General features: G+C 32.9%; 3 protein-coding genes across 5 annotated transcripts; 2 read left to right on the top strand and 1 right to left on the bottom strand.

Annotated features, from left to right (window-relative positions):
- On the bottom strand, positions 1 to 25629 carry RpI135 (RNA polymerase I subunit Rpl135). 2 transcript variants are annotated; one of them, XM_023162555.2, is made up of 12 exons: positions 25381 to 25629; positions 24995 to 25324; positions 19325 to 19564; positions 17506 to 17678; positions 17124 to 17416; positions 13546 to 14382; positions 9304 to 9593; positions 5111 to 5467; positions 4768 to 4867; positions 2876 to 3186; positions 326 to 490; positions 1 to 267 (listed from the first exon to the last, which is right to left on the bottom strand). In XM_023162555.2, exons 1-12 carry the CDS (start codon positions 25447 to 25449, stop codon positions 49 to 51), a joined length of 3384 nt encoding a protein of 1127 aa, XP_023018323.2. In that variant the 5' UTR covers positions 25450 to 25629; the 3' UTR covers positions 1 to 48. The 2 variants fall into 2 exon arrangements, with proteins under 2 accessions (XP_023018323.2, XP_023018324.2); XM_023162556.2 differs by lacking the exons at positions 24995 to 25324; positions 25381 to 25629 and adding an exon at positions 24523 to 24663.
- On the top strand, positions 11745 to 12848 carry Dak1 (cytidine/uridine monophosphate kinase Dak1). Its single transcript, XM_023162558.2, has one exon. The coding sequence runs from the start codon at positions 11925 to 11927 to the stop codon at positions 12585 to 12587; it is 663 nt and encodes a 220-aa protein (XP_023018326.2). The 5' UTR covers positions 11745 to 11924; the 3' UTR covers positions 12588 to 12848.
- LOC111507268 (sodium-dependent proline transporter) lies at positions 19740 to 25171 on the top strand. Of its 2 annotated transcripts, none has more exons than XM_074183035.1 (5): positions 19740 to 20734; positions 20868 to 21158; positions 22384 to 22674; positions 23087 to 23212; positions 24338 to 25171. In XM_074183035.1, exons 1-5 carry the CDS (start codon positions 20413 to 20415, stop codon positions 24964 to 24966), a joined length of 1659 nt encoding a protein of 552 aa, XP_074039136.1. In that variant the 5' UTR covers positions 19740 to 20412; the 3' UTR covers positions 24967 to 25171. The 2 variants fall into 2 exon arrangements, with proteins under 2 accessions (XP_074039136.1, XP_023018325.2); XM_023162557.2 differs by having other exon boundaries at positions 19747 to 20734; positions 23087 to 23380.

Here is a 25629-nt window from a genome sequence, read left to right as displayed (position 1 = left end):
TGAAAATAAAAACATTTACTCAAGTCAATCTTACAAAACAATAGAAAGCTACACCTTGTTGCACTGCAACCACATCCTTATCATAACCGTAGCCACTTCTGTGGTAAAAAATTTAAATATATAAGGTATCACTATTTCAGAGATGTTCTGCCCATGCCCACAGAGCAGACAGGTTTCGCGAGTATCAGACTGATGACGTTTATCTGCCATTCTAACAACTTCCGTGATTGGTCCATGGAGTGTTGAACAAGATGTACAAATGAACACCTAGAAGAAGAAAAAACATACAGGAACGTTTCATACAAAAAACGGAAAGATTACTTACTGTGGTGGCATCTGAACAATGGAGTAGCCGATCTTGCAACAGAAATGATGCTCCATGACTAATGAGGGAATCACGCTCCATCTCTCCGAACCGAGTACCCCCTCCTCTTTTTCGACCTTGCAATGGCTGTCTTGTCAGAGTGTTAATAGGACCTGTAGACCTCACCTAAAAAAAATTTAAGATTATTTTTCATTCAATGGTGAGTTAGTGTATTATAATGATGACGATGGTAATTTCAATTCCCTGATCCCAGGAGTGAGCTATGAATGTAGTTTTTGAAATTATTTTACAGGATTTGAGCAGCAGAGTTACTGAAGAAGCCCAAAATGTCACGCCATTACAGAAATGCTGATTGAGCTAGACCGAAATACGTAATACTCAGTAACTCCAGGAAGAGAGAGAGAGGCCCTTTATCATTTTTAAATGATCGCGAAATTGCGCTTAATTTTAAATCCAACATTACGACATGAGAGATAAAAGCAATTTCTTCATTTGATTCACAGTGAATTGACTTTCCATTCAGGCATAGTTAAAGGTCAAAATCCTTTGTGGCATTTAAAAAAATACATATATAACATAAGGATAAGGATACCTTCATTGATAAACTTGAGTTATTGCTATCGAAACTACCGGTCATTAGCCAAGTTACGCTTGCTGGTGATTGGTCAAATGATGTTTCTATGGATAGACAAAAACTGTGTAATCTTTTAGATTTTTTCGATAAAAAAAATGCATGTAAACTCACCAACTTGCTCAACCCAAAATGCATCATCATTAATTGATTGTTTTTGTACTAGTCTGAGCAAAGATCTCATATCATGTGATGTTATCCCTTCCAGTCTGTCTGATCAGGATGCAATTTATACAAAATTCGATTTCGAAGTTGTTACAAATATAAAAAAAAATACAGATAGGTCGTTTCTATAGAACGACTAACTATAATAGGTTTCATCAATCATCGCTCGAAAGTGACTGGGAAAATGTAGTCAATTTTGAAAATTTTTATAAAACGTTGAAACATCTCTTTGAAACATCTTTCCCACCAAAAAAATATAAAAACGAAACCTTGGTTGACTAGAAGAATAAGAGTGTCATCAATAAATGCCATCCTTGCATTATATCCAAATAATATGCAAAAAATGAAAGTTTTCCTAAATATTTTAATTGATACAGTAAAACATATGAGAATGTGATGAGTGCTGCGTAACAAATATATAAACAAAACAGATTTCAATAATGCTGATAACAAAATGAAAGAAGGGTGGAATATAGTTAATGAATTGAGAGGAAAACAATCTAAAGGAAAATCCACCAACAAAGCAATAATTTCCATAACATCAAATAAACACTATTGTTCAATCACCGCAAAATATGCAGTCGATACAGTCTCGAGCAACAACCCAATTAAATATTTGAAGGAAATTCAAGTAGAACAACCATTTGATTTAATCCCCACTGACTTAATTGAATTAAAAAAAGTTATCCGAGAAATTAGAAATAAGAGAACCTCAGGTATTGATGGAAAATATGTTTAGGGAAGCGCAGAAGGGATTAACAAGGTATTGCTTTTCAACGTGCGATTTTTAACGCAGTTGATAACAACTGTAATTATTGTGCATAGAAATAGTCATGTTTTCATTGATCTCAAGACATAAATATTGATTTTTGAAATTAGCAAAACTAAAATTAATTCTCATAATAGAAATATTGGTAAAAATAAAAAAATGTTTTCATTGTACATCAATACAATTGCATATTTTAAAGTGATTTTTATTCCTAATCAACTTTTTTCAATGAATTTTCGATATTGTCTAAAATAAAGGTACTTTACTGTTGAGAAATATTAATATTTCTTGACAAACCTCACAGATGACTGAAAGAATTTAATTTTGAATTGAAAGGGTATATTTTTAATCTCTCCTAAAAATATATCCTTCCATTTTAAACATGATTCCTTTGGCTGGGATTTATCAAATAAGCGAATGAATGTTACTTAAGTAATGTCATCGACCACATGGGTGGATTTGACCCATTCCATGACAAAAAGTTATGATTTTATGAACGAATTTAATGTTTTTTCTTATAATTTTATCCGTATTTGGTACTGAAGAGTCAACGGCGAAACATCCGGGTGTCTACTCGTGAGGATGACAGTGTTCCATGTAAGTGAAATTTTACTTCTTTCATTAATTATGTTGTGTAGGAATTTTGTCAATAATATCTGATTCGATTCCATTACAAATGTTAGGAATATAAACGGAATAGAATTTTTTTTTGTATAATTCCTTCCATTCTTCAAAAGATTCCCACTTTTTTTATATCACGATGGAGCAGTAGAAAGCCAAAACCTTTCTTTCCCATAGATTTTAGTTCTTGCTCAACATTTCACATAAATAACTTTTCACTTTAAATTGATGATAAAAAAGTTTTCCATATGGTTCCAACTTATTAAGACATACTGTATATTATATATTGATATTATACAATATTTTGTTTTTCGTGATATATATTATATCAACAAAAGATTATTATACTGATAGTGATACATACCTGCCACTTGTCAGACACCATATGCCTCAACCGCTGGTAGTGAACAACTCCAAAGAAAATGTCCGCAGACATTTCTCTGCCGTCAACTCCGGAGTACAGTGTTTCTGTGCCATTGTAATTATAACCAGCCTTTTCCAACAGTTTTCCGAAATAATCGATGGCAGTTTCTTCTTCTGTGAACTTGAAAGGCGTAGCGTCGTGAACGACTCCGTGACAAGCAGCCGATTTGCCAGCCATGATTTCTATCATCATAGCAATTGTCATACGGGACGGGAATCCATGCGGGTTGAATACGATATCTGGGATCATTCCTAAAACATTAGACAAAGTTTGGAATAATTGATGATTCAGACTTTGAATCAGTAATTTTATTTAGTGGTATGTTGTTTTTCTACTGGCTTTAGAGTTCAAAATTCTAAATTTGAAGGCAAAATTTCGACTTCAAAGGATATTGTCCATAATAATTATTGTACAATCTTCAAAAATACTTTTGGTTGTATTTTCATCAGTTAGACTAGTACAACAAACTATTCTACAAAGTATTTTGTATTACAGTAGGTAATTACAAAACTCAAATGAATAAATGAATAATTTTGGTAAAACAGGTTGCTTTTGAAAAAACAATTACAATTAAAATCTTAATCGTTTTTGAAAATCTACCTGGGATTACCTACAAAAATTAACTGAATAAATGAATAATTCTGGTGAAATAAGTAGATTCTGAAAAAACAATTATAATTATAATTTTATTAATCTAATTGTTTCACCAGAATTATTCATTTGTCCAATTAAATTTTGTAGGCAATTACATGTAGATTTTGAAAAAATAATTACGAGAGTAATTTTAATTACCTACTATTATATAAAAAACACTGTAGAATAAGAGTTTTGTAAGATAAGGAGTAGAAACTTCAAGATAATTATGGGAATTCCAAAAACTGAGATGAATGTAAAATAAAGTCAGCATTCATCTCTATATGAAAAAATAAATTCTATAAACTTAATAAGAGTAATATCATTCTATGGATGATCTCTTAAATTATGTATAAATGTAAAATTACTGTCGGCATTGAAGAACCTTTCAACTATTGTTATTTGAAGAGAATTAAAGCAGACCACGTTCTTATTGAAAGTAAACATAACAAAATTTGTTTAAGAAGTTTCAAAGTATTTAACGAAGGAAGAACCCACAAATATGAAAAAGGAGAAAATGAAAATAAACTTACCAGGTAAGAAGATAAAGAGTACAAAAATTTTACAATTCAGAAACTTTCTTGGCGTTATTTTCTTTTACCGCCCTCCCACGCTTTTTGTGTAAAATGTTGATTACACTTATCACTGAGCCTTGTGGAGCACCTTTGCTATTTCCCCAGAGTAATGTCATTTATTTGAAAAATTTCTTTACTATTTCACATTCGGAAACCGAATAAGAACCAAAAAAAATGAATCAGAAAGTGTATGTGAAACATTCGTTTTATGACATAGCTGTGATTGTTGTTTTTTATTATTTCACATTTCAGTATTATCAATTTCACCTTCATTACCCCAAAATTAGAGCGGCAGTTCAGAACTGACAGTTTATAAATTGAAAAAAGAAAGTGTGTGAAAAAATAGAAATTGTCCATTCATTTCTCTTCGTATATTTTTTTATGATTCTAAGAAAGGCCTCTCTTGAGGCTCTGCTCATCTTTCGGTAACAAAGCACCATCAAGAAAACGATACTAGGAGCAAGACGATTGAAGAAGATCATCATGTTGCATGTGGTATACAATTTGTTTGCCAAAAATCTTCAAGAAATTAGGAAAAATAACCTAATATGTCAAAAAAATATGTGGAAGTTATAATAGTTAGTATTAAGTTTGATGTTTCTAAAATTTATTGCAAAAACTTACCAGTTTCTGTGAAAGGTAAATCCTCTGCAGCCAACTTTTGAGAACAAATACCCTTTTGTCCAGCCCTACTTGCAAATTTGTCACCGACACTTGGGTTCCTCTGAAACGAAAAAAAATGTAGATACACAACCGCAACTATAAAGAATTCTGACCAACAGTTCCAAACAAAAAACAACGCAAACTAAGACTTTGTTTGAACTAGGATTCTGTTTAATTTTTTTGGAGCCACAATAAACCCTTGCAGGTTGCAGTGGAGAGTCTACTTGAGCTAGACACTTTGAACCTAACCTAAGCTATCCTTGTTCAATTTCAACAAACTCAATTCAATTTCAAAAATACTAACTGGTATCCTGTAGGTTATACAAGCCACTTTGGGAGATGCCTTCGAATCCAGATTTCCGCACATCTTCACAGTATTCACGTAACATACTTCTTTTCCTTTGAAAAGTTTCACCACAAATATCGACCTATCCGAATCGAAATAACAGTAATGCGGTTCGTTTTCCATCATTTTTCTGCCGATGTAGGGCAATCCATCAGAATCGAGAAACTGAAGAAGGTTCTTTTGTTCAGGATCGATGGCAAAGTATGATGCTGGACGTTCAAGATCGATGAACTCGGATTTATATATCGAACCATGAGCCAGCCCACGTTCTTCTGAAAATTTATTTATTATCATGGCGTCTTCCATGTCATAACCCTGAAAAAATCAAATGGATGATATAGTCGGAAAAAATGTTAATTCTGTTAATTTGATATCTTTTCTCTTATTTAGTAAAAGTTCACCCAATATTTCCTTGTTCAAGTTTCAAAATCCAGCTCGAAGGTTAATAACAAAGAAACTTCTATCTGAAATGATGTTCAGATTATGTCCTGGTTATGGCTAAAATATATGAGCAACCAAGAATATTCAAAAATTAATATGCAATGAAAAGTCATTTCAGAAACAAAAAATATGAAGAAAATATTCTCCAACTGAAATTGTTACGTACTAACTATTCAATATATATTGGCTATTAAATAAACAACTTACATGTTATATATTTTAATATATAAAATATTAAAATATATTATATGTAAGTTGTTAATTCAACAGATGATAAATATTGAATAGATTACAGATGAGAATATGAGTATTTTCTTGTGTCATATCTTTTAGAGAGTGATTTTTCGGTAGTTGCATTTTAGTTTTTAAACTTACTTTTCATTTGTGTTGAAATATTCACAGTGCCGCCTTACATTTTTGGTAATTTACCATGTTCTGAGAGTTTTACTAGTTTTGTTATAAATTGAAATAATCAATTAAAATGGCAAAAGGTTGCAATAATGCCACAGTTACGGTTTCAGTTAGTAGAAAAAATTGATCTTCTAAGTAGTATATAAACGATACTATATAAATTTTTGTTAACTGTGAAGTTACTAAAATAGAGACTATCTTTCAAAGCAAACGTCCTTTATAGACAGATATTAAAAATACTTCAATCCATAAAAAACATTTCATATAATAAATTGATGGATGTAGCCGTTACTACGTGGTAGGAAATCATAATGAAGAAAAGATAATTAAAACTTTTTATGTTTTTTACCACTTTTAATTTGTAACTAACATTACTGCAGTTTCATCCTATAAGGACATTTTCAAACTTATACATTAAACTAACAATGGTTTATTACATTAGACTTTATATAGCACCCCTGTAGGCTTGATTGAGTACCTGAATTGAGTAAACTATTTGATTTGCTCATTTAACAGGTTGCACCCGCAATGTTTGCGAATTTCCAACGATTCTAAATAATTGAATTTCTAACCCTTCCTTGCATAGTGCAAAATTTTCGTATCGTTTAGATTCGGGAACTTGTGGTTGCATGCCAAGGAATGGTTTGAAAACGTCGAATCATTTTTTTCTAGTCTGAAGGACCTTTCATGTTCATCATACTGTTTTTGGAAATTTCGACTACATTGTCCCACATAAACACTATTACACTCCGGACACTTAAGCTTATAAACTCCAGATTTCTCCAACTTCTCCACCTTATATTTGGCATTGAAAAGGAAATCAGATAACCTGGCATGTGGTCCGAATGCTTGTTCCACATTGTTTTTTCTGAAGAAATCCGCAATTATCTCTGTTCTTTTTCCAAAATCTGTTAGAGTGACCCATTTCTTGATTTCTGGTTGTTTGACCTGAGGGTATATTAATCTGTAAGCGAATTAATGGCTTTGTTTTCTGACTAACTTCTGGATAGTATCTGCGTTGAAACCATTATGACCTATCTGTGTAATTGTATCAATTTTGCTAGCTAGATTGTCTGCAGACAAAGGAAGTGAGAATGCTCTGTGCAGCATTGAATTGTAGGCTGCTAATTTATGACTGTCTCTGTTTCTGATGGAAAGAATCGCTTGGGATGGTGATGTCTGTATAGCTAGGTTTTCTGAAAACATTGAACTCAAATTCATTCTGATTGTGTGTAATGGTCAGGTCTAAGAAATGTATCTGTTTCTCTATCTCTGTTTCGAGTGGGAACTGAATGTTGCTATTAAGATTATTCATGAATGTCATCAATTGGTTCAGCTGTCGTGTAGTACCTCCGAAACAGGCGAGAATATTGTCTACATATCTGTACCAAAAATGAATTTGTTTTTTACCCAGGTGGGAATTTACTATAGTGGTCTCCAAGTTGTTCATGGATATGTCTGCTAAAAGTGGACTAAGGGGTGAGCCCATTGGTAAACCTGCATCCTGTTTATAAAATTTGTTGTTGAACTGTAAGTAGCTCTGATTTAGGCACACATCGAAATCTGTTGAAACTTCAAAGGAAGTGATATGGTCTACTTTGGCTTGATCTAATATGTCTAAAATGAGGGACTACACTCGTTGTACAGTATGTCGGAGAACATACTCTTTACATCGAATGAAACTAATATTGAATAATGTGGCGTGGTTCCGAATCTAAACGATACTGAAATTTTGCACTATGCAAGGGAGGGTTACAAACTCAATTATTTAGAATCATTGGAAATTCACAAACATAAACATTGCGGGTGCAACCTGTTAAATGATCAAATCGGTTTAGTTTACTCGCCGGTTTTCAAATTAGTACATCCGCATTGTAAATTGTAAATTCAGGTACTCAATCAAGCCAAGTACCTCTATTATTACCTGCAGGGGTTCTATATAAAGGTTAATGTAATAAACCATTGTTGGTTTAATGTATAAGTTTGAAAATGTCCTTATAGAACGAATCTGCAGTAACGTTAGATACAAATAAAAGTGTTAAAGAACATAGAAAATTTCAATTCTCTTTTCTTCATTATTTCATATAATATTAGGTTGTTTCAAAAATGTTGTCCATTTCAACGCAACGTGTTTTTGTACCTCCATATATAAATGAATATTTATTTTACTGTGTCGGGGTATATACTGATCAATAAAGAATGTTGTAGTCCATACATTGATGCTGTTCATTCTTTTCCAAACTTTAATTTATTGCCTCTTTTCAGCTATTACTATATGATGTCGTTAAGCTATTTTGGGACAAAAATGAACCTGTCATTCGGCAATGATAGTGTTAATGAATGCACTGTTCGACGTTGATTTGAAAAATTTGATTCCGGAGTTTTTAGCCTCGAATATGAGGCCCGAAGTGGTCGACCTACAGTAATAAAGGACGGGGTTTTAAGGACACTGGTTTTGAGGACAAACGGTGCGTGGGATGGCGGAAAATCTAGGCGTTAGCTCACATGCGGTTGTTGATGGATTAAAACATATTGGAAAGATCATAAAGCTCGAAAAGTGTGTGCCCTACGATTTGAACGATAGACATAAATTGTCACGTTTCGAGGTTTATTCTTCTTTGCTTTTACGCAACCAAACCGATCCTTTTTTGGATCGGATCGTTACACGTGATGAAAAGTGGATCCTTTACGGTAACAGGAGATGTTCAGGCAATCAATCAATCAAATTTATTAATCTGAAGACCACAAGTGGTATAAGACATGTCAAAAATTTGGATTATAGAGACAAAAAGCAAAATTACAGAGTAAAAAGTTGAATGTTAAAAGATACGTACAAGTACAGACAGAGTACACTTCACTCTAAATATCAGGGTAAAATATGCAATTACACACACAGAGACTGACAGAATATACTATCACTGATTCATATACTAAAAAATTAGTTTATTCACATATCACATTAGATACTGCGTTTCAAAATATAACTCCACAAACATATGATAGAACTGATTGATACTTGATGAATATTCATTATAACATATTCAAAAAAAAAACATTTAATGAAAGATTTCCACTTGACAGTTTACAAAACCGAGTCAAGTGTTTCGCTATACAATAGCATCTTCAGGCGTCACATTACTGTATTGTGACACAATGCAAGTAGAAATATCACATGAAATTATTTTTTAGTCAATACAATTGAACTTTACTTTTGTATCAAATTAGCCTACTTACATAACCAGGACTTTTAAAGATGCCTAGTTTTGAGTCAAGGTAAGTTTTCAGTCACATAAACTTACCGTGTAACTGACAACAGCAACTATCGCATTAGTACCCATAGCATAGTCATCCATCAACATATCGTCGTAGTGAGCTGGTCTGAATAAAGGAGAAGCAGGTGTCTGTAAGCGATATAGTTTGGTTTCGGATTGGCTATCCCAATTGTGACAAGCAGTCCCCATTGTTTGTTTTCCCATCTGACACTGGTACATGTTACGCGGAGATTGGTTGCAGTCTGGCATGGGGATGAGCTTGGCTAAGTTCGAAAGGAACCCTGTCATCGAAAGTTCCATATGGGTTGTAACATTTCCTAGAATAGATAATTTGATTAAAGTTGTTGAACAACAAATTTGAAAAATGTTGATATATAATTTTTCAAATATAGACGAATATGATAGATGAATATTATTAGGTAGAGATCTTATTTTTCGTGGTAATTTATTGTAAAATTTTACAGCCCAAAAATTTGTTAGTTTGTACTCGAATCATTTCTTGGTCTAGTGTTGTGGTCGTGCACATTTTCAAAACTTTAATATTGAGATAGATTATTTTTTATGTATATTGAATTTTCCATGATATAGAGAGAAGGAAAAGTTAGTATTTTTAATATAACGAATGAATTTCAACATTCATCTCTGTAGTCGATATTTTCCTTTTGTGTTGGATATTCTATCTGTTGCATGTCCCCAGGCGACAATACCATGGATTCATACAAGGAAAAATATGCCGCATCACATTTATGTGATGATTCCATTTTAACTCACTGTCAATATGAATTCCCAGAAATTTCACACTACTTTGCGAATTTGAATAATTTTTCATATTTCCTTGGGTGAATACCATGTTTTGGGTTTTGTTTTCATTCAGATATAATTCGTTGGCATTGAACCACCTTTCAGTTTGTGACTGCTTCAGAGGATAATGTGAGTACCTCATCTAGAGTTTTATCATTGTTTGGATTGTAGCATCAATCTTTATTATGATGAAAATTAGCAGAAGAGGGTGACAGTTAAATTGAAAGGGGAAATATCTTTGAAGGGGAGATATTTTCAGAGAAAATTTTTTGAGAAGAAAAGCTTTTTAGGAAAAAAAGCTTTTGGCTTTATACTCCCCCCTTTGAATTTTAACGAAGTTCTAAAGTTATGATTAAAATAAAATAACCGTAAGAATATTCCACATACTGTCATCGTGACACGAACAGGTTCTGTCTCATCCGATTAGATAAGGCCATAATGTTGTGGAAGATATGCGTGTGTTTTCGTCTCTCAAAGTTCAAACACAACAAGAAAAAGCTATATTACCGCACTCGTGTAAAAATGTTGATTAAACAAATTGCTACATTTCCCCTCAGTTAAAAATGTTCAGTGGCGCAAAAAAAAAATTAAATATTCCTTTGTTTTTGACGATCAATTATTTTAAATTCGAAAATCAGATGATAAGTATTAATAACTTTCGAATGTTAGGATTATAGAAACAATATTTGAATTGGAGAAGTTTGTTTGACTTGTTCAGAAATACTGAGCAGCTGAGATTAAGAATCCACGAATACTGAGTGTATTGTCAACTATTCACCTACATCTCCAACCAGTTCTATGATTTCAGATACGTCCCTGTCCATGCTCATAATCCAAAACCAAGTCAATGGCGTGTTACCTTCTGATTGGTTAAAGTAAAATCAATGATTTTTTGACATCTGACAACAAGAATACATGGGAGTGGCTATAAGCTAGGCTTTACGGGAGACAACAAGAATATACTGCGAGTGGCTATAAAAATACGTGTTACAAGAATATACTGCGAGTGGCTATAAAAATACGTGTTACGGAAGATAACAAGAATACACTTAGAGTGGCTATAAATTAAACGTAACGTAAGATTTGTTTTGTAAATAAATTGGAAAAAAAAACTGGGTCGAATGTTTTTTGTTCGTTATCCTTTTGCAGCTTTCAAGGTAACTTAATACCTACTAGGAAACTGAAACTATGAGAACGGGAAAATTCATCGACCCTGATTCCTATCTATACCGTGTCACACTTGAGGTGAGACCTAGGTTATCATTTGCTTGTGAACTCGATTTTTGAGGGTTTTGCCGTTCGCAGGAGGAAGAGAGTTATTGAAAAAAATATTTAAACCATGTCTGTTAAAAAATCTGTCCATTAAAATCTGTTTCTCAGTTAACCGGTTGTCGCTTTTGTGATTCCTTGCAACGTTCACTGCAAGCAGGCAACTAGAGTAAGAAACCAAAGTCGGAAAGGTTTCGGTTGACGTCAAAGTTTAACAATAGTCATGATTTAACTGAGCATCATTGATAAAATCTAATCATTTCACTGTATTAATATTTATTTAATTATTACCCCCGCTGTGATACAAATGTGAAATTGAAATACGGAGTGTTTTTGACAAAAAAAATGAATGGGTAAAATTTTTGTTTCCTATCTTACAGAACGGCCGAACTACTAGTCACTCCCGTTTTGTAAAAAATTGCGTCAAATGAAAAGAAAGAGGCATATTTGACAATTTTTTTTACGAAAATGAATTACTTATGCTTTAAAAACTTATAATCTTCGGAGAATAGACTAATTAATCTTGTTACGTAACTGCCAAATCATCAAACCTAAAAAATCTATGAAAATGTGAGGTTATGCTCGAGTCGTTTTCCAGTAAGGCTAGCAAGCTTGTGAGAACTTTCGCCGCAATCGTAAGAATGCCCCCAAAAGTTGTTTTCGTCTTGGGTGGCCCCGGAGCCGGAAAAGGAACCCAATGTCAGAAAATTGTGGAAAATTACGGATACGTACATTTATCGGCGGGCGATTTACTAAGGGAAGAACGAAACAATCCAGGGTCAGAATACGGAGAACTGATAGAGAATTACATCCGCGAAGGTAAAATTGTACCGGTGGAAATTACCTGCAGTCTTTTGGAGAATGCGATGACTAAGTCTGGAAAAGAAAAGTTCCTCATAGACGGTTTTCCTAGAAACCAAAACAATCTAGAAGGCTGGAATAACACTGTAGCGAGCAGAGTGCTACTTCAGTTTGTCCTGTTTTTTGACTGTCCTCTAGAAATCTGCCTGGAGCGTTGTTTGAACAGGGGTGCCAGTGGAAGCGGTAGAGTGGACGACAACCCCGAAAGTTTGAAAAAGCGTTTCAACACATACTTGAATGAAACTCGTCCCATTATTGACTATTATGATAAATCTAATTTAGTAAGGAAAATTGATGCTACAAGGCCTGAAGAAGTCGTATTCCAAGATGTTAAAGATGTATTCGATAAGGTGAATGCAGTAGGAGCAGGAGATAATTGAGTAAATTTTTTATTAGATACTCGATACTAAATATCTGTAGAAGTAGCTAGTCTCAATTGAATTAGAAATAAGTGAAACTCGTGCATTTTTAGAATCATCCTCTATACAATTTCAAGCTATTGATTTATATCAATGTGATACTGCCTCTGTATATTTGTGTTATAATTTTTTACACTGAATTTATTTAAATATTGATCAAATACCTATATTGTGAACATGTTTGCAACAGCCTTATAAAATAAACTATTTCATCTGTGAAAATTGTTTTTTTTAAGTTCCAGCAAAAAATCACTAAATTTTGGGAAGTGACTTCTTGTATTGAAAAATAGATAAATCCAAAAATTGTTCCATACAATCATGCATGTTCAATACAAGATGTCTATACACTGATGGATTCTGGAATAAGCTTTTGTTTCAGAAATTGTAGACCAATATGGTTACTTCTGTAGTCAATATTTCTAGTTCTAGTGTTCTTTAAAAAACGATGTTGCCAATAGTATTTTTTATTAGAAATAAATAAGTGAGGTTATCGCAAAAAACGCGTAAATTAACGTTCATTGATATGATTGTGTCAAAAAATGATAATTGCTGGTAATTAATAGATCCAATCAGCTATTTGATAAACCATGAACAAACTAAGTGTCAACATAAAAGAGAGATGTCCATTCAAATATAGATAAAGGGGCAATTTCTGTTCATAACTCGATATATAAAAACAAAACGTACATATAATTTCTCAAAAACAATTCTCATTCCAGATTCAGTCAATCCCACCAAAAGTTATTCGCTGTTTCCAACTCAACATATTGAACTAGCAGAGAGAGCGAATAACTTTTGGTAGATTAATGTGAACAAATCACCCTGAAGTTAACAAACTTCAGAAGATCCTTACATAACATTTGTCTGAAGTATTAACCATTTTCCCCTAATGTTATAAATTTAAAGTAAATGAACTTACCTCCATAGAATTCTTCGGGTCTCATACAAACATCCAAATAAACCTGCTCAAAAGTTCCAATTAGTTCCGTCTTGCCCTCAAACAAATTTAATAAGGGTCTCATCATTCGTGCCGGTCCAGTAAACAGAAACAATCCCGGATACTGCGAGACGGACTTCTTCAAAGGTACCAAAGCAATCTCCAAAGTTTCAGGAACTTTTACCCCTTCAATTTTGTATGAACGTAGCTTATTTGCAACTGCAGCTGCTTCCCTGCTGGCAACATAACCTAGCATCCTGCCGTCCAACTGAACTGCGATACTGGTTTTGAGATCTAGAATTTCCTCAGCGTAATTCAAGGGTACCATCCCAAGACTAGTTAGAAGCGGAGGGATATTATTGACTTTTTCTTCATCAGGAACATCAGTAACGATGCAATCATTTGTAAGATGGTTCAACAAGCCACATGGCGCACCATCTGGGGTATGTACCGGGCATATGAAACCCCAAGCATCAGGAAGGAGTTGTCTCGCTTCCGTAGTTCTCATTTCCTGGAAGAAAGCACCTCTGTGGACGGCCCGAAAGTGCGACATGTATCGCATGCGATTGATATTTTCTGCCATAATGACTAATCCCTTGTCTTGCATTAAGCCGAGACCTGATAAGCTGGTAATGTTTCCTGTGGCTAGGAACATTTCCAGATGCGTTTGTATCCCTCCACTGCTGCGTGAAGCTTTCATCATATCGTTCAAACTGAAAGTAAAGCTGGCTGATTTGGAGCACTTCAAGATGCTCATTTTAAGACCAACGAGCCAAGAGGCAAGTTTTTCTTTGACCAGTTGAAGGTACAGATGACCGCCTGAAACAACCCAATTTCACATTTTTCAAATTTCAATAAATCATAATATTAATTTTTCAGTAAGATACATCTCAATATATACAATCATAATACACATTGTAACGAACAAATTTTTGCATGTACAAATATATCAATAAATACCTAACAAAAGTTGAAGTTTATCTACTACTCTATCTATTCCTGATTACCTTTCATACAAAAAATACTGGATATATACTGAAGATGTTTTAGTGCTTAAGGTTAAATTTTCAGAAACATTGTTTAAATGGAGTGATTATGTTTGCTGATTTTTTATTTGAACTCATATATGGTATTTGGTTCTTTGATCTCATTTGGTTTTAGGGAACTCATCAAGTTCTTCATGAAATGAAGATTTCCTCGCACTGATAATTTTTTTAATTTCCTGTTTCATCTCCCCAGATGTAACGAGTTATTTTCCTAGTTGGGCAATCTTGTATTTACGAAATAAAGTCAATAAATTGACTGAAATACTATGGAAGTAACTTGTTAATAATTTTACAATATATAAACAATATAAAGAACAGGATGTTATAATACTTGACAACTTTCAACTCAATATGAAACAATAGTTCAAAATCTGACATCTCTCTCCAAAAACATCTGTGAGCCAATAAAATGAATTGTTAAACAATTTGCTTTTAACACTCTTCTGGAGAAATCATCAGAGTGGATAAGGTGTTTTCTTAATATATTATCATTATAAATACGTGATATAATTCCAATTTTTTGTTTTTACTCAACGTGAAATTTATTCATATCCACCAAAAGTTAAATATACTTTTATTTTCAAAACTATCTCTTTTTTATATACTTATCTGACTTTACCATATTTGATAAGGATTTGAGTTGCTGTTGACAATCATGATCTTGTTATAACTGTTGATGTCATTAGTTAAAATATTTAAGATACTTGACATATAGTACCATTTTATTGATTAGAGCTTCTAATCAAAGAATAAATAAATGAATTTATGAATAAATAAATATTAAGATATGATTTTTTCAAGACAAATACAGTATTCATAGTATTCTAGAGTTTAAGACAAGAACCACTCCAAAAGCTCAGATACAGACAGCAATCATTGGGGTACACGATCAGAGGTATAATTAGCGAATTAAATAAGTGATAATTGACATTCACATTCATGCAATTTTTTCTACTGTGAGTCAGGTTATCACTATCTACGAATCCACAAAAAAATCATCACTTAGAAATGAAATTTTTTTCGATATTCACTATAAAAGGTTTACAAAACTGGTATCGTATAGCAAAACAAAAGTCGCGGTTTTGTAAACCATCAATAGTGAAAATCAAAATAAAGTTGACTAGTAAAGTAGCGATCCACCTCGACTCTGCAAGGGTGCAATGGTGATACAACAGTAGTGATATTCCCAGCTTAGTAATCAAAAACTTTAGTATTAAAGATGTTTATCATACCCTAAAAAATTAAAGCCTAAATTTACTGCGGGACCTGATCATATTCCAGCATTCATCATTCAAGATTGTGCCTCAGCTCTGCTTGAGAACATCATCTGTACCATCAATATGGAAAATGTCGAAAGTCTGCCCAATTTTCAAAAGAGGAGATAAAGGTGAGATAAAAAATTACAGACCAATCTCTATCATATGCAACTTTTGTAAAGTGTTTGAGATGCTTCTTCAGAAGACAATCTATTGTAATGTCAGCAACATTATTAGCCCCAATCAACACGGTTTCATGAAAGGATGTTCAACCACCACCAATCTTGTAGTGTCACGTTTTATCTCAACACTCTGCGTAGATATATACAATTTACAGATATATACAATTTATATAATGTGCAATACCTCTAATTCTGTAAGTCATGTCCTAGATATATTCAACTGCCAGATTATACAGATCAAAATCAGTTTTTTTTTACATAGATTCACAAATTATAGTATGTAAGTACATATTTGTAAATGCCACTGTTACTTCCTATTCTGTAATTGGGTTCATCCTGTAGAATGGTGTATGAAATAAATACATAAATAAATAAATAAATGTACTACAGAATATCTTTGAAGTATTGTTACTGTCTTCGCTGGCTCCGATAAATATGTGTAATCACTGCTAATCATAAAGTGTTGTAGGGCGAAGCGCGGCCTTAGACGCGCTATTTATAAGCACGCGCAGCCGGCCCCCCGGCCGGTACCGCCGCAACCGTTCAAATCTGTAATATCTTCGAAAAAATCCATTTAAATTACATGCTGTAAAGAGCCATTTTGATCTATATTGAATGCACAAGGTACTTAATTGGATAAGGAATAATGCTGTATTGCTTAAAATCGCTTCGTAAATAAAACAATAATTCTCATAAAAAGTAAAGGATGAAAAATGACAGACAAAGAAATAGACATATACCATCGCGGGTTTTTTTGTAGACCTTTTTAAAGTGTACAATACTGTAGTACATTATTTTGATCTATCTTGTAGGGTTCAGTTTATTTACGACATCACATTAGAAACCTCTAAAATTATCAGTGTTTCTCTACTATATTACGCATGTTATATACTTACAAACCTTACTTTTGAATCATTCTATCTATCAAAAAACCCGCATCAAAATCCGTTGTGTAATTTCAAAAATATAAGCATACATTGGGATAGACAGCGGAAAGCGACTTCGTTTTACACTATGCAAAATATTTGTGATACATTTGAAACAAAAATCTTGTTTAAAAAATTACAATTTCTCACCAAGAAGTAACTCCTGCATCATAACTGCATCCGCGCCCTCCACTTTGCACTTGTCCTTTGAAAAAGCAAACAGCTTCTGAGTCATAAAGACCAGCAAATCAAATTTTTCCTTGTTGCTGTTGAGGTGTATCAAAATACATTTCTTTATTATGGAGTTGGCTATTTCAATGTCTGTGCTCCATTCAGGACAGTCGTTGAATTTCACTCGAAATATTTTCCCCAAGTGCGTTCTACAATCTTCGGTTGTGTGCAGATTTTCAGCGTGAAGTGCATGTAACATGTCCTTGACAATACTGAAATGAGAAAATGAAGTAACTTTTTTTATAGATTTTGTGTATAGATGCACCTTGAATATATATTCAGGTTGATTTAAGAAACTTACTCAGTGTAGCGAGTGTCATCTTCATAACCTTGAATCAGTTTTCTGTAAATGTAGCTGTCGACATCGGAAAATAAACACTTCAGTATCAAGCACAAAGGTATATAATACAAATTTTTCTGGTAGCTGAACATCAATTTGAAAGAATCATCTGTTAAGTAGTGTAATACATTTGTCTGTAAAAAAATAAATGTAAATATAAATAATATAATTTATGAGATATTGCACATTTTGTAAATGTAAATGAAGCAATGGGTCAAAAATGAAAATACATCATAACTTCAATAGATATGGTATTGTGAGGAATCCCAGTTACCAGGCAAAAGTTTTTTCAGTTTAGTCTCAAACATATTGAAACTTCCTGAAGTCGTTATGTCATCGGGGATTTTATTGTGTGAACTTATGCCTTTTAAGAAAACTGAATTTTGGGATGCTTTTCTTCGTTTATTTAATTAATATTTCAATTCAATAAATTTATTTTCTCACTGTTATTCTTTATTAATAAAATAGTTTTACCTTTAGCAAGTAAGTTAGATGAAATTATTTGTTGTATTCATATAATTTATTGTGAAATCTCTTAAACTTAATTGGGTGTTACCCGTTAATGAATAAATAAATAAATAAAAAATTAATAAATAAAAAAAATAAATAAAATTCATTTCATATGAATAAAATGAAGCATTTCCAGATTTTATTTTATGAATGAAACCGAGTTTAATACAAAAATAATTTATGAATCGGCAACAAACTCAACATATTCCTTATTATGGAGAGTTTGTGACAAAAAAAAATCAGTCTCATTGCACGACTTTATGATTTTTCAATGTATATTTCATTTCTATTGAGCAAATATAGTATTGTAGTTGAAATAGGGTAATATAAGAGTGTTACAGTTTTTTATTATTTTCCTAAATGAACGTGTTAGGAATCACACGTTAAAAGGTAAGACCTCGTTAGTCCTCAGCTCGCACAAGTTTCTCAACTTCTGAAAGTTGTCGTTCGTATGGGCGTCGTGGTGCGCGGGGAATTCGTTCGTTGCCGGCGAGTCAAAGTCACATTACACGCTGCTTTTCTGTTTAGAAATCGCGCGTTTCACGAAAAAATAAATACACGTGATAACTCACTACACCCCACTCCCCCCCTTGTGATATTTCGTGATTTTTGCTAAACCTCCTCCCCCCTTTCAAGCCCCACGTGATTAATAGACGGCCCATAGATATTTAAATGTCTATCACCTCGAATACCTCATTGTTAATTTTTATTTGAGGCTCAGTTATAATGAATTCAGTTTTTTTACATTAATTTTCTATGGTGTACTTGAAACACTGCATTCACTACAGGTAAACAAATTGATTGTTTATAACTTTCTATTGTAACTACATAAGAATGTCATTTTTCCTAATAACTTAGTATGTTTGTGATGCACTGTTTGGAACACCTCGACACGTTGTTTCGATCACCAAGTGATCATCTTCAACAGAAATATTAAACTTAATATTTCTCAAATTAGAGTTGCCAGAAATCATTCAGTAAGAAAGTCTTCCAATGTCGGTTCTTGTTTACTTCTTCAAATATCCAAAAAAACGCTTAGTCAGTAAATTTTCTCTTTAAGCATAACGTGAAATTGCTCACCGAAAAGTAACATAAAATAGTGAAAACTAGTCTCCTTCATTTACTTATTGAAATTGATATACCGAATATCTTTCAAAACCAACATTACTAGGAAAACGAACTCATTTTCTGCACATGAAATTAGAAAGTTTAATATAAATTACTACTGAGAACTTTTTTTTAACTGAAAAAGTGTAAAGAAGTTACTAGCCGTTGCTGTTTGATCCTCTTTGACACATCTGATAGAGACACCAGAGTCCGAAAACTGTTCTCCTCTCTGCTTCCAACCCGATCTTCTAATGGCTATTGGATAATTTCTTCTGGTCATCAGCAACATTCTCACTAACTTCTCGTAGCCTTTTATTACAAAATATCCACCCCATTCTTGTTCGTGCTCTCCTTCAGCTACCAGGTCTTTCGGTTTCATATTAGATAAATGGCAACGGTCTGACTGAAATAAAGAAAACACTATTAACTGATATAATGTTTGAGACCTAAGAGTTTTTTAACCAAAAAATTAATCTCTACTATACCATAATAACAAATGCATTTTCTCAAAAAAAAATACAATTTCTTATTTTCTACTTAGATTTCTTGTACGGATCTTCAACTTCTCACTTCAGTGTGTGACTCAAGTTACTTTTGAACTTCAAATTTTCAGTGATAACTTTTCTAGCTAAAGCTAAAGTATAAATGTAACAATGTCATTTTTATTCGAAGTGATATAATAAAAGGTACCCTATTCATATTTACAATGATTTCATATGAAGGATCCAGTGGAAAAGCGAAGAGGTTCCATATTTCATCGAAATTATTTCAGTACCATCTGTTGGCTAGTGACATGAAGTATTATTCCCCCCCAAGGGCTCTGGGTAAAAACAGTTAGTTTTCATTGACAATAACATTACAAAATACGTTGCACACCTGAAGAACGATGAGAATCCTGAGTGCCCCAGGAGGAATTTCAAGGTTCTCCACCTCCTTCAGACTTTCACCGTTCACTGTTTTCTGTGATTATCACCACATTGTTCTCATCAGCATCAAGTTTGTTCTTGTTGATTTTATAAAACGAATTGAACACTGTTCTGTGTATAAAATGAATTATGTAGGCTTGAAACCTGAAGAGTAGTTTTTCTCAGAATCTTTCAATCTGTACTTTTCATATATTTGGTGACATCACTTAATCTGTTGAGGTTGAATACAAAAAAAAACTGCGGCTTTTCAGAAAATGTAAGAAACTGATTTGCTCCTGCGAAAGAAGATACAGAGAATCAAAAATAATAAATCAGTACATGCTGAATGTATAACGAAACACTTTGTATACGAAATACATATATGACAATGACGTTCTGTCAAAAACAGAAAAACGCAATTATTATGAGCGACAACACAAGTGAAAATAACATTCCAGTTTCGGGATGGAAATCGAACAAATTCTATATAATGGCTTTAATATCTTGGACCTCGGGATTGGTTAACGTATATCACACTCCCAGGTTTTTCCTGAGAGGTACCTTTCTTGATCTCTTGATCGCCTATATCTTCCTGATGATAGTGATGGGAATTCCATTGATGCAAATGGAACTGACTCTTAGTCAATATTCTCGAAAATCAGTTGTAGGTAAATATAATTTCAAAAATGATCAATTTGTTCAATCGTACATCTACCCTACACTACACTAATCAGTACATCTCGCCGAGCTATCATTCCCCAAACAAACCAAAATCCTTTTAAAAAATTATCATTATTGCAGGATCATGGGACCTTTGCCCTTTATTCCGAGGCATAGGCTACACCAAAGCTGTCACGATATTCATATTCCAATTGTATTACAATGCTGTGAACAGCTACATCTTACTTTACTGCTTTTGCGCCATTCCCAAATATGAATCTCTGGAAAAATGTGACATGAATGGTTCTAACGCATCACACTGTTTTAATGTTCATTTCAACGGTTCTGTAGAAAGGGCGCAGTATGGATCGCATGCAGAAAAATTTTGGTTCAAAGAAATATTGAATGTCGATAGAGACAATAAATTATCAGGTAAATCATTGCAAAACTGTTAGATACATTATTTTATAGATGAAGTTTAGGCTGAATTTGAAAAAATTATTATCTCACTTCTTTCATATCTGATTTCATTATTTCAATTTATATTTTGCAGTTATTACCTCTTTTGAAAAATAAGTGCATGTTTTTCGGGAAAAATACATTGTTTTATTAAGATATATTATGGTTACTCTAAAAAGTAGTCTTAAGATCAATCATTGTTAAAATATGTTCAAAAAATAGGCACACAAATGTAGAATTCCATATTTTGATATATTTATAATGTTATGCCTTATGAATTTGATTTTTTTTAATTGCTGAACCCGGCTGATTAACGGAAAAACAGATTTTAAACAGATTACCAAATTCCTATTTTCATTTGTTTTGAAATGTTTAGAAAATAAGTCAATCTAATTCCAGTAGAATGAAAAACCACATTATTTAGATCTAAAAACAGATTTGACAAATTTACCTGTAAAGCTGCCTGTAAAGCTGAATCATATCGCTCAAAATTTGGGGAGAAATTAATATTTTATTTAGGCGTTAAAAATATATAATAAACTTACAGAAAAATTATAAATCAATTGAAAAACCAAGGAAATTTAAATCAGAATAAGAATTCTGCTCTTTTCTTCTAATTAAAATTCATATCTCCATATTGAAGTTTTTCTTTTTGACTGTTATTATAATTTATTTATCTATGTGTACTGTAAACTTCATTAATCAATTCATTCACATATGGTAAGGGGGCATACTTGAAGACTGGCTGTAAATCTATTATCTAAAAGAACAATTCGTTCAGGCCAGCCCTAACTCACCAACACTGTAGGTTAATGGACTGACACCTTTCAGAAAATAAGTAATGCCACGTAGGGTGTTGGGTTGTATCCGACAGGTGTCACTGCAGGATTCGCCACAGAAGTAATTCCTGCATATGCTGTTGGTGATACAACTGTCGGAATAGATTTTCATTTATCGGAACACACTGGCAGACGGAACGAATTGCTCTTTTAGATAATTTGATCAATTAGTATTCAAATAATTTATTTAATTGCTATTTAAATTCTATCACTGTCATGAACTTTTAGTTTTTTGGTATTAATAGAGATTATTAATAATATATGATTCCAGTGAAAAAGAATCAGAGATATATTCAATCATGACTTAATGTTCACAAATTTGTGTCCTTTGGCAGAAATTGTACCTTATTGTTTTTCAGATCCCCATTGGAAACTCGTAGGCTGTCTCTGCGCTACAATGACAGTCATATTTTTGGCAACCTCCAAGGGTCTAGAGAGCTTAAAAAAAATCATAAGCCTTTCGTTTGTAGTCTCGTCCATAGAAATGGTAATTTTTTTATATGTTGTTACCTTAATGCCTGGAAGCTTAAGAGGAATAAAGAATTTCATCACAATAAACTTCAATTTTGATAAATTGGCTCCATGGAGAAGAGAATCGGCCACGTTTCTGAGTTTTCAAATGATGTTTTATTCCCTGGGAATTGGTCTAGGTAACTTGAATCATTTAATTATTGAACACCCGTAGAAAACTAGTATTCCATTTCCCACTTATCCATTCCAAAGACTCTATTAAGTGACATGATAAGCAGCTCTTTTGATAAATGAACTTATCAATTTCCCATCTGAATGAAATGTGTTTGAAAAAATCAGAGGAAAGGAAAATCAGTTGATAGAGATAACATTATTAATATGAAAGGAAAGATATTTACTGTATAGTGTCTTTGGATTTTGTCATTTGACCTATCTTGTTTGTCATTATTATTGATTTTGACTCAAATCTTAATTTAAGGTAGTTGTTACTAGTATTGGAATATTTATTCCTTCTAATGTTAAAGTCTAAGAAAAAGCAATGCAATCACTGTTATCACTGCGTACAAATCTATTTTGTTCAACTGATTTCAGGTGGTTTTTCCAGTATAGCAGCAGAAAGCAACTTCAGAGCCCCTTCTCATGAGTATCCAATATGGATTAACCTGACAAATTTTGGTCACACAATTATACACTCCTTTTTTATGGCCAATCTTTATGGTATAGTAAGTTATCATACCAGGGAGGATATAGAAAGGGTCAAAGACACTGTTAGAACAAATCCGGATTTCTCATACATATTCATGATAATACCAAATGCACTTTCTTCAATGCCTGGTCACCCTCAAGTATGGCAGTTCATAATCTTTTCAAGCCTTTATCTACGAGGTGGGCTTGAATCAATTAAATAATTTATTGTAGGTTTCGAATTAAAAGACAGGATTTATAGAAATATTTTTGGGTGATTTGCTCTTCTGAAATTACTTTGATACCACACTTATTTACAGAAGCATACATCAGTTGTAATAAAAAGTGGAGTTCTAACATCCACTATATAAAAAAAGTATTTACACGAATCAAGAGTAACCACCCATCTACCTTTATAAAATCTGTCTGTAACTACTATCGTTGCCAACTAACTTTCAGTAAATTATTGAAAAAACACTTCAATATGGGATTTTTACTTGAAATTTTACAAAACCGCCACACGTGTTTCATTATACAATAGCATAGAAGTAGTTTTTTGAATGAAAAAACCAATCCAACATTTGCCAACCATCTTTTGACAGAGGGGCACAAGTTCAATTACGAGTATGACACATTGCATTTGGAAAAGAAAGGTTCAAAACTCAACCTCAAGGAATGTTTAAAAATCAATAGATTTAAAAATTCGGTATCATTGCTGAATGATCAAATAGATTTGAATTGTTCCCCTTTGTTGAATTTGGTTTGCAGTGAGGAAAATTGGTAATCAGGAAAGAACTTAAAAGTAAGTAAAATGATGGCTCAGGTGAAAATTGTATTCATTATTCTCCAGATTCATAAGGTTTTTCTAGAAATGTAAGTAGTTCAGGTATTGAATTTATCATGTAGAATTTTGACAGGTAGTAATAGTTATACTGATTCAAATTAATATAAAAGACATAGAATTGGTTCAAACAGTATTGTAGTATTGTGATTCCTGAAGACGCTATTGTATAACGAAATACTTACAAGTTGAAATCTCACATTGAAGTGTGTTTATCAAATATGTCTTCCTGATGATATACATATCTATATATTTGTCTACATGGTTTCATTCTTTCAGCAGATACAATTGTACAATATACATTTCGTTATTTTCAGGCTTAAGCTGTTCCATCCTGATGGCATACACAGTTCTGCAAATTGTATATGAGATAAGGCCAACCCTAAAGAGATATTCTTGGATTTGCTCTCTGGCATTCACTGGAATCATTTGTTTTCCAGGTTGGGTTTTGCACACGACTACAGGCTTTAAACTGAGTACATTCATAAACGATATTACTTACACAACTTTACTTCCTGTGATAAACACTGTTCAAGTAATAGCAGTAGTATTTTTCTATCACATATTTCACTTGGCAGATGATTTGTATTTTATGCTCGGTTTCCCACCATCAAATTACTTCCAGTTATCACTTGTGTTCACTTCATTTTTATTACCAATGTTTACAGTAATAAGTCTAGTTCGCTATTTTGAAGAAACACATTCTGAAATGACCATAATAATGCAGAAAAGTATCCTTTCCATTGTCCTGATATGGATCCCATTTATGGCTATGGTGAGAATAATAAGGAAAAGAAAATGGGCAATTATTATTAGCCCTTCCTCAAAATGGGGTCCACCCGATGAACTGAAGGAGAGCAGAAAAATATTTTCAGAAGTTCATTCTATAGAGGAATACATGTATGAAAAATATCTGAGAAAGAATAAACTTCGAAAATATAAATGAAAATATTGAAGTGTATAATCAATCCTACCTTAATCATTACTGGTAAATCTCCCAAATCTTTCTGGAATGACTGCTGTTGTTGGTCATCTATGTACCAGTCGATATCAACAAAAAATTTTCCTTTGTAAGTGGCTGCTCTCTGCCTACATTCCGCCGGAAGTATATTTGAACGTTTTACGCCAATAGTTCCCACAGGTACTGCAGGTTTCGCAAATGAAAAATTACTTATGGACAACTTCACTCTTCTCTCGTTTACTAAGAATTCTATAGGATTCAAGTCATTGATGGCTGCAGACAGTCCTTTTTCGATCATATAATTAAAACTTTTAACATGAGGTTCTCCCAGTTTCTGTAATTTCTACAAACAAATATAATGTAAATAAAATCTCAAAATTTAAACTGTGATTTACTCACCTCATTTTGATTTTCAGGAGGTTTACCAAAATCTGGCCGAGTAAGATGTTTTAAAGAAGGATTTTCCATACTTGTAAGTTAAATACAATGTTTATAACTGAAATACAAAATTAGCCCCAACTGGAAATTTCCTAACCACAACTAACCTCTAAGAAATGAGAAATGTCACCATAACATTCTTCTTATTTTTGTTTTCGATGTTGTTTGCCAGTTCTGCCACGAGGAGAACATTTAACATTTATTACCAGC

The sequence above is a fragment of the Leptinotarsa decemlineata genome, unplaced genomic scaffold (assembly GCF_025532065.1).
Source record: "Leptinotarsa decemlineata unplaced genomic scaffold, Ldec_3_MD MMD2_P_RNA_scaffold_2, whole genome shotgun sequence".
Lineage (NCBI taxonomy): Eukaryota > Metazoa > Arthropoda > Insecta > Coleoptera > Chrysomelidae > Leptinotarsa > Leptinotarsa decemlineata.
The sequence above is the reverse complement of the archived record's forward strand: the minus strand, read 5'-3'. Positions and strand labels throughout refer to the sequence as shown.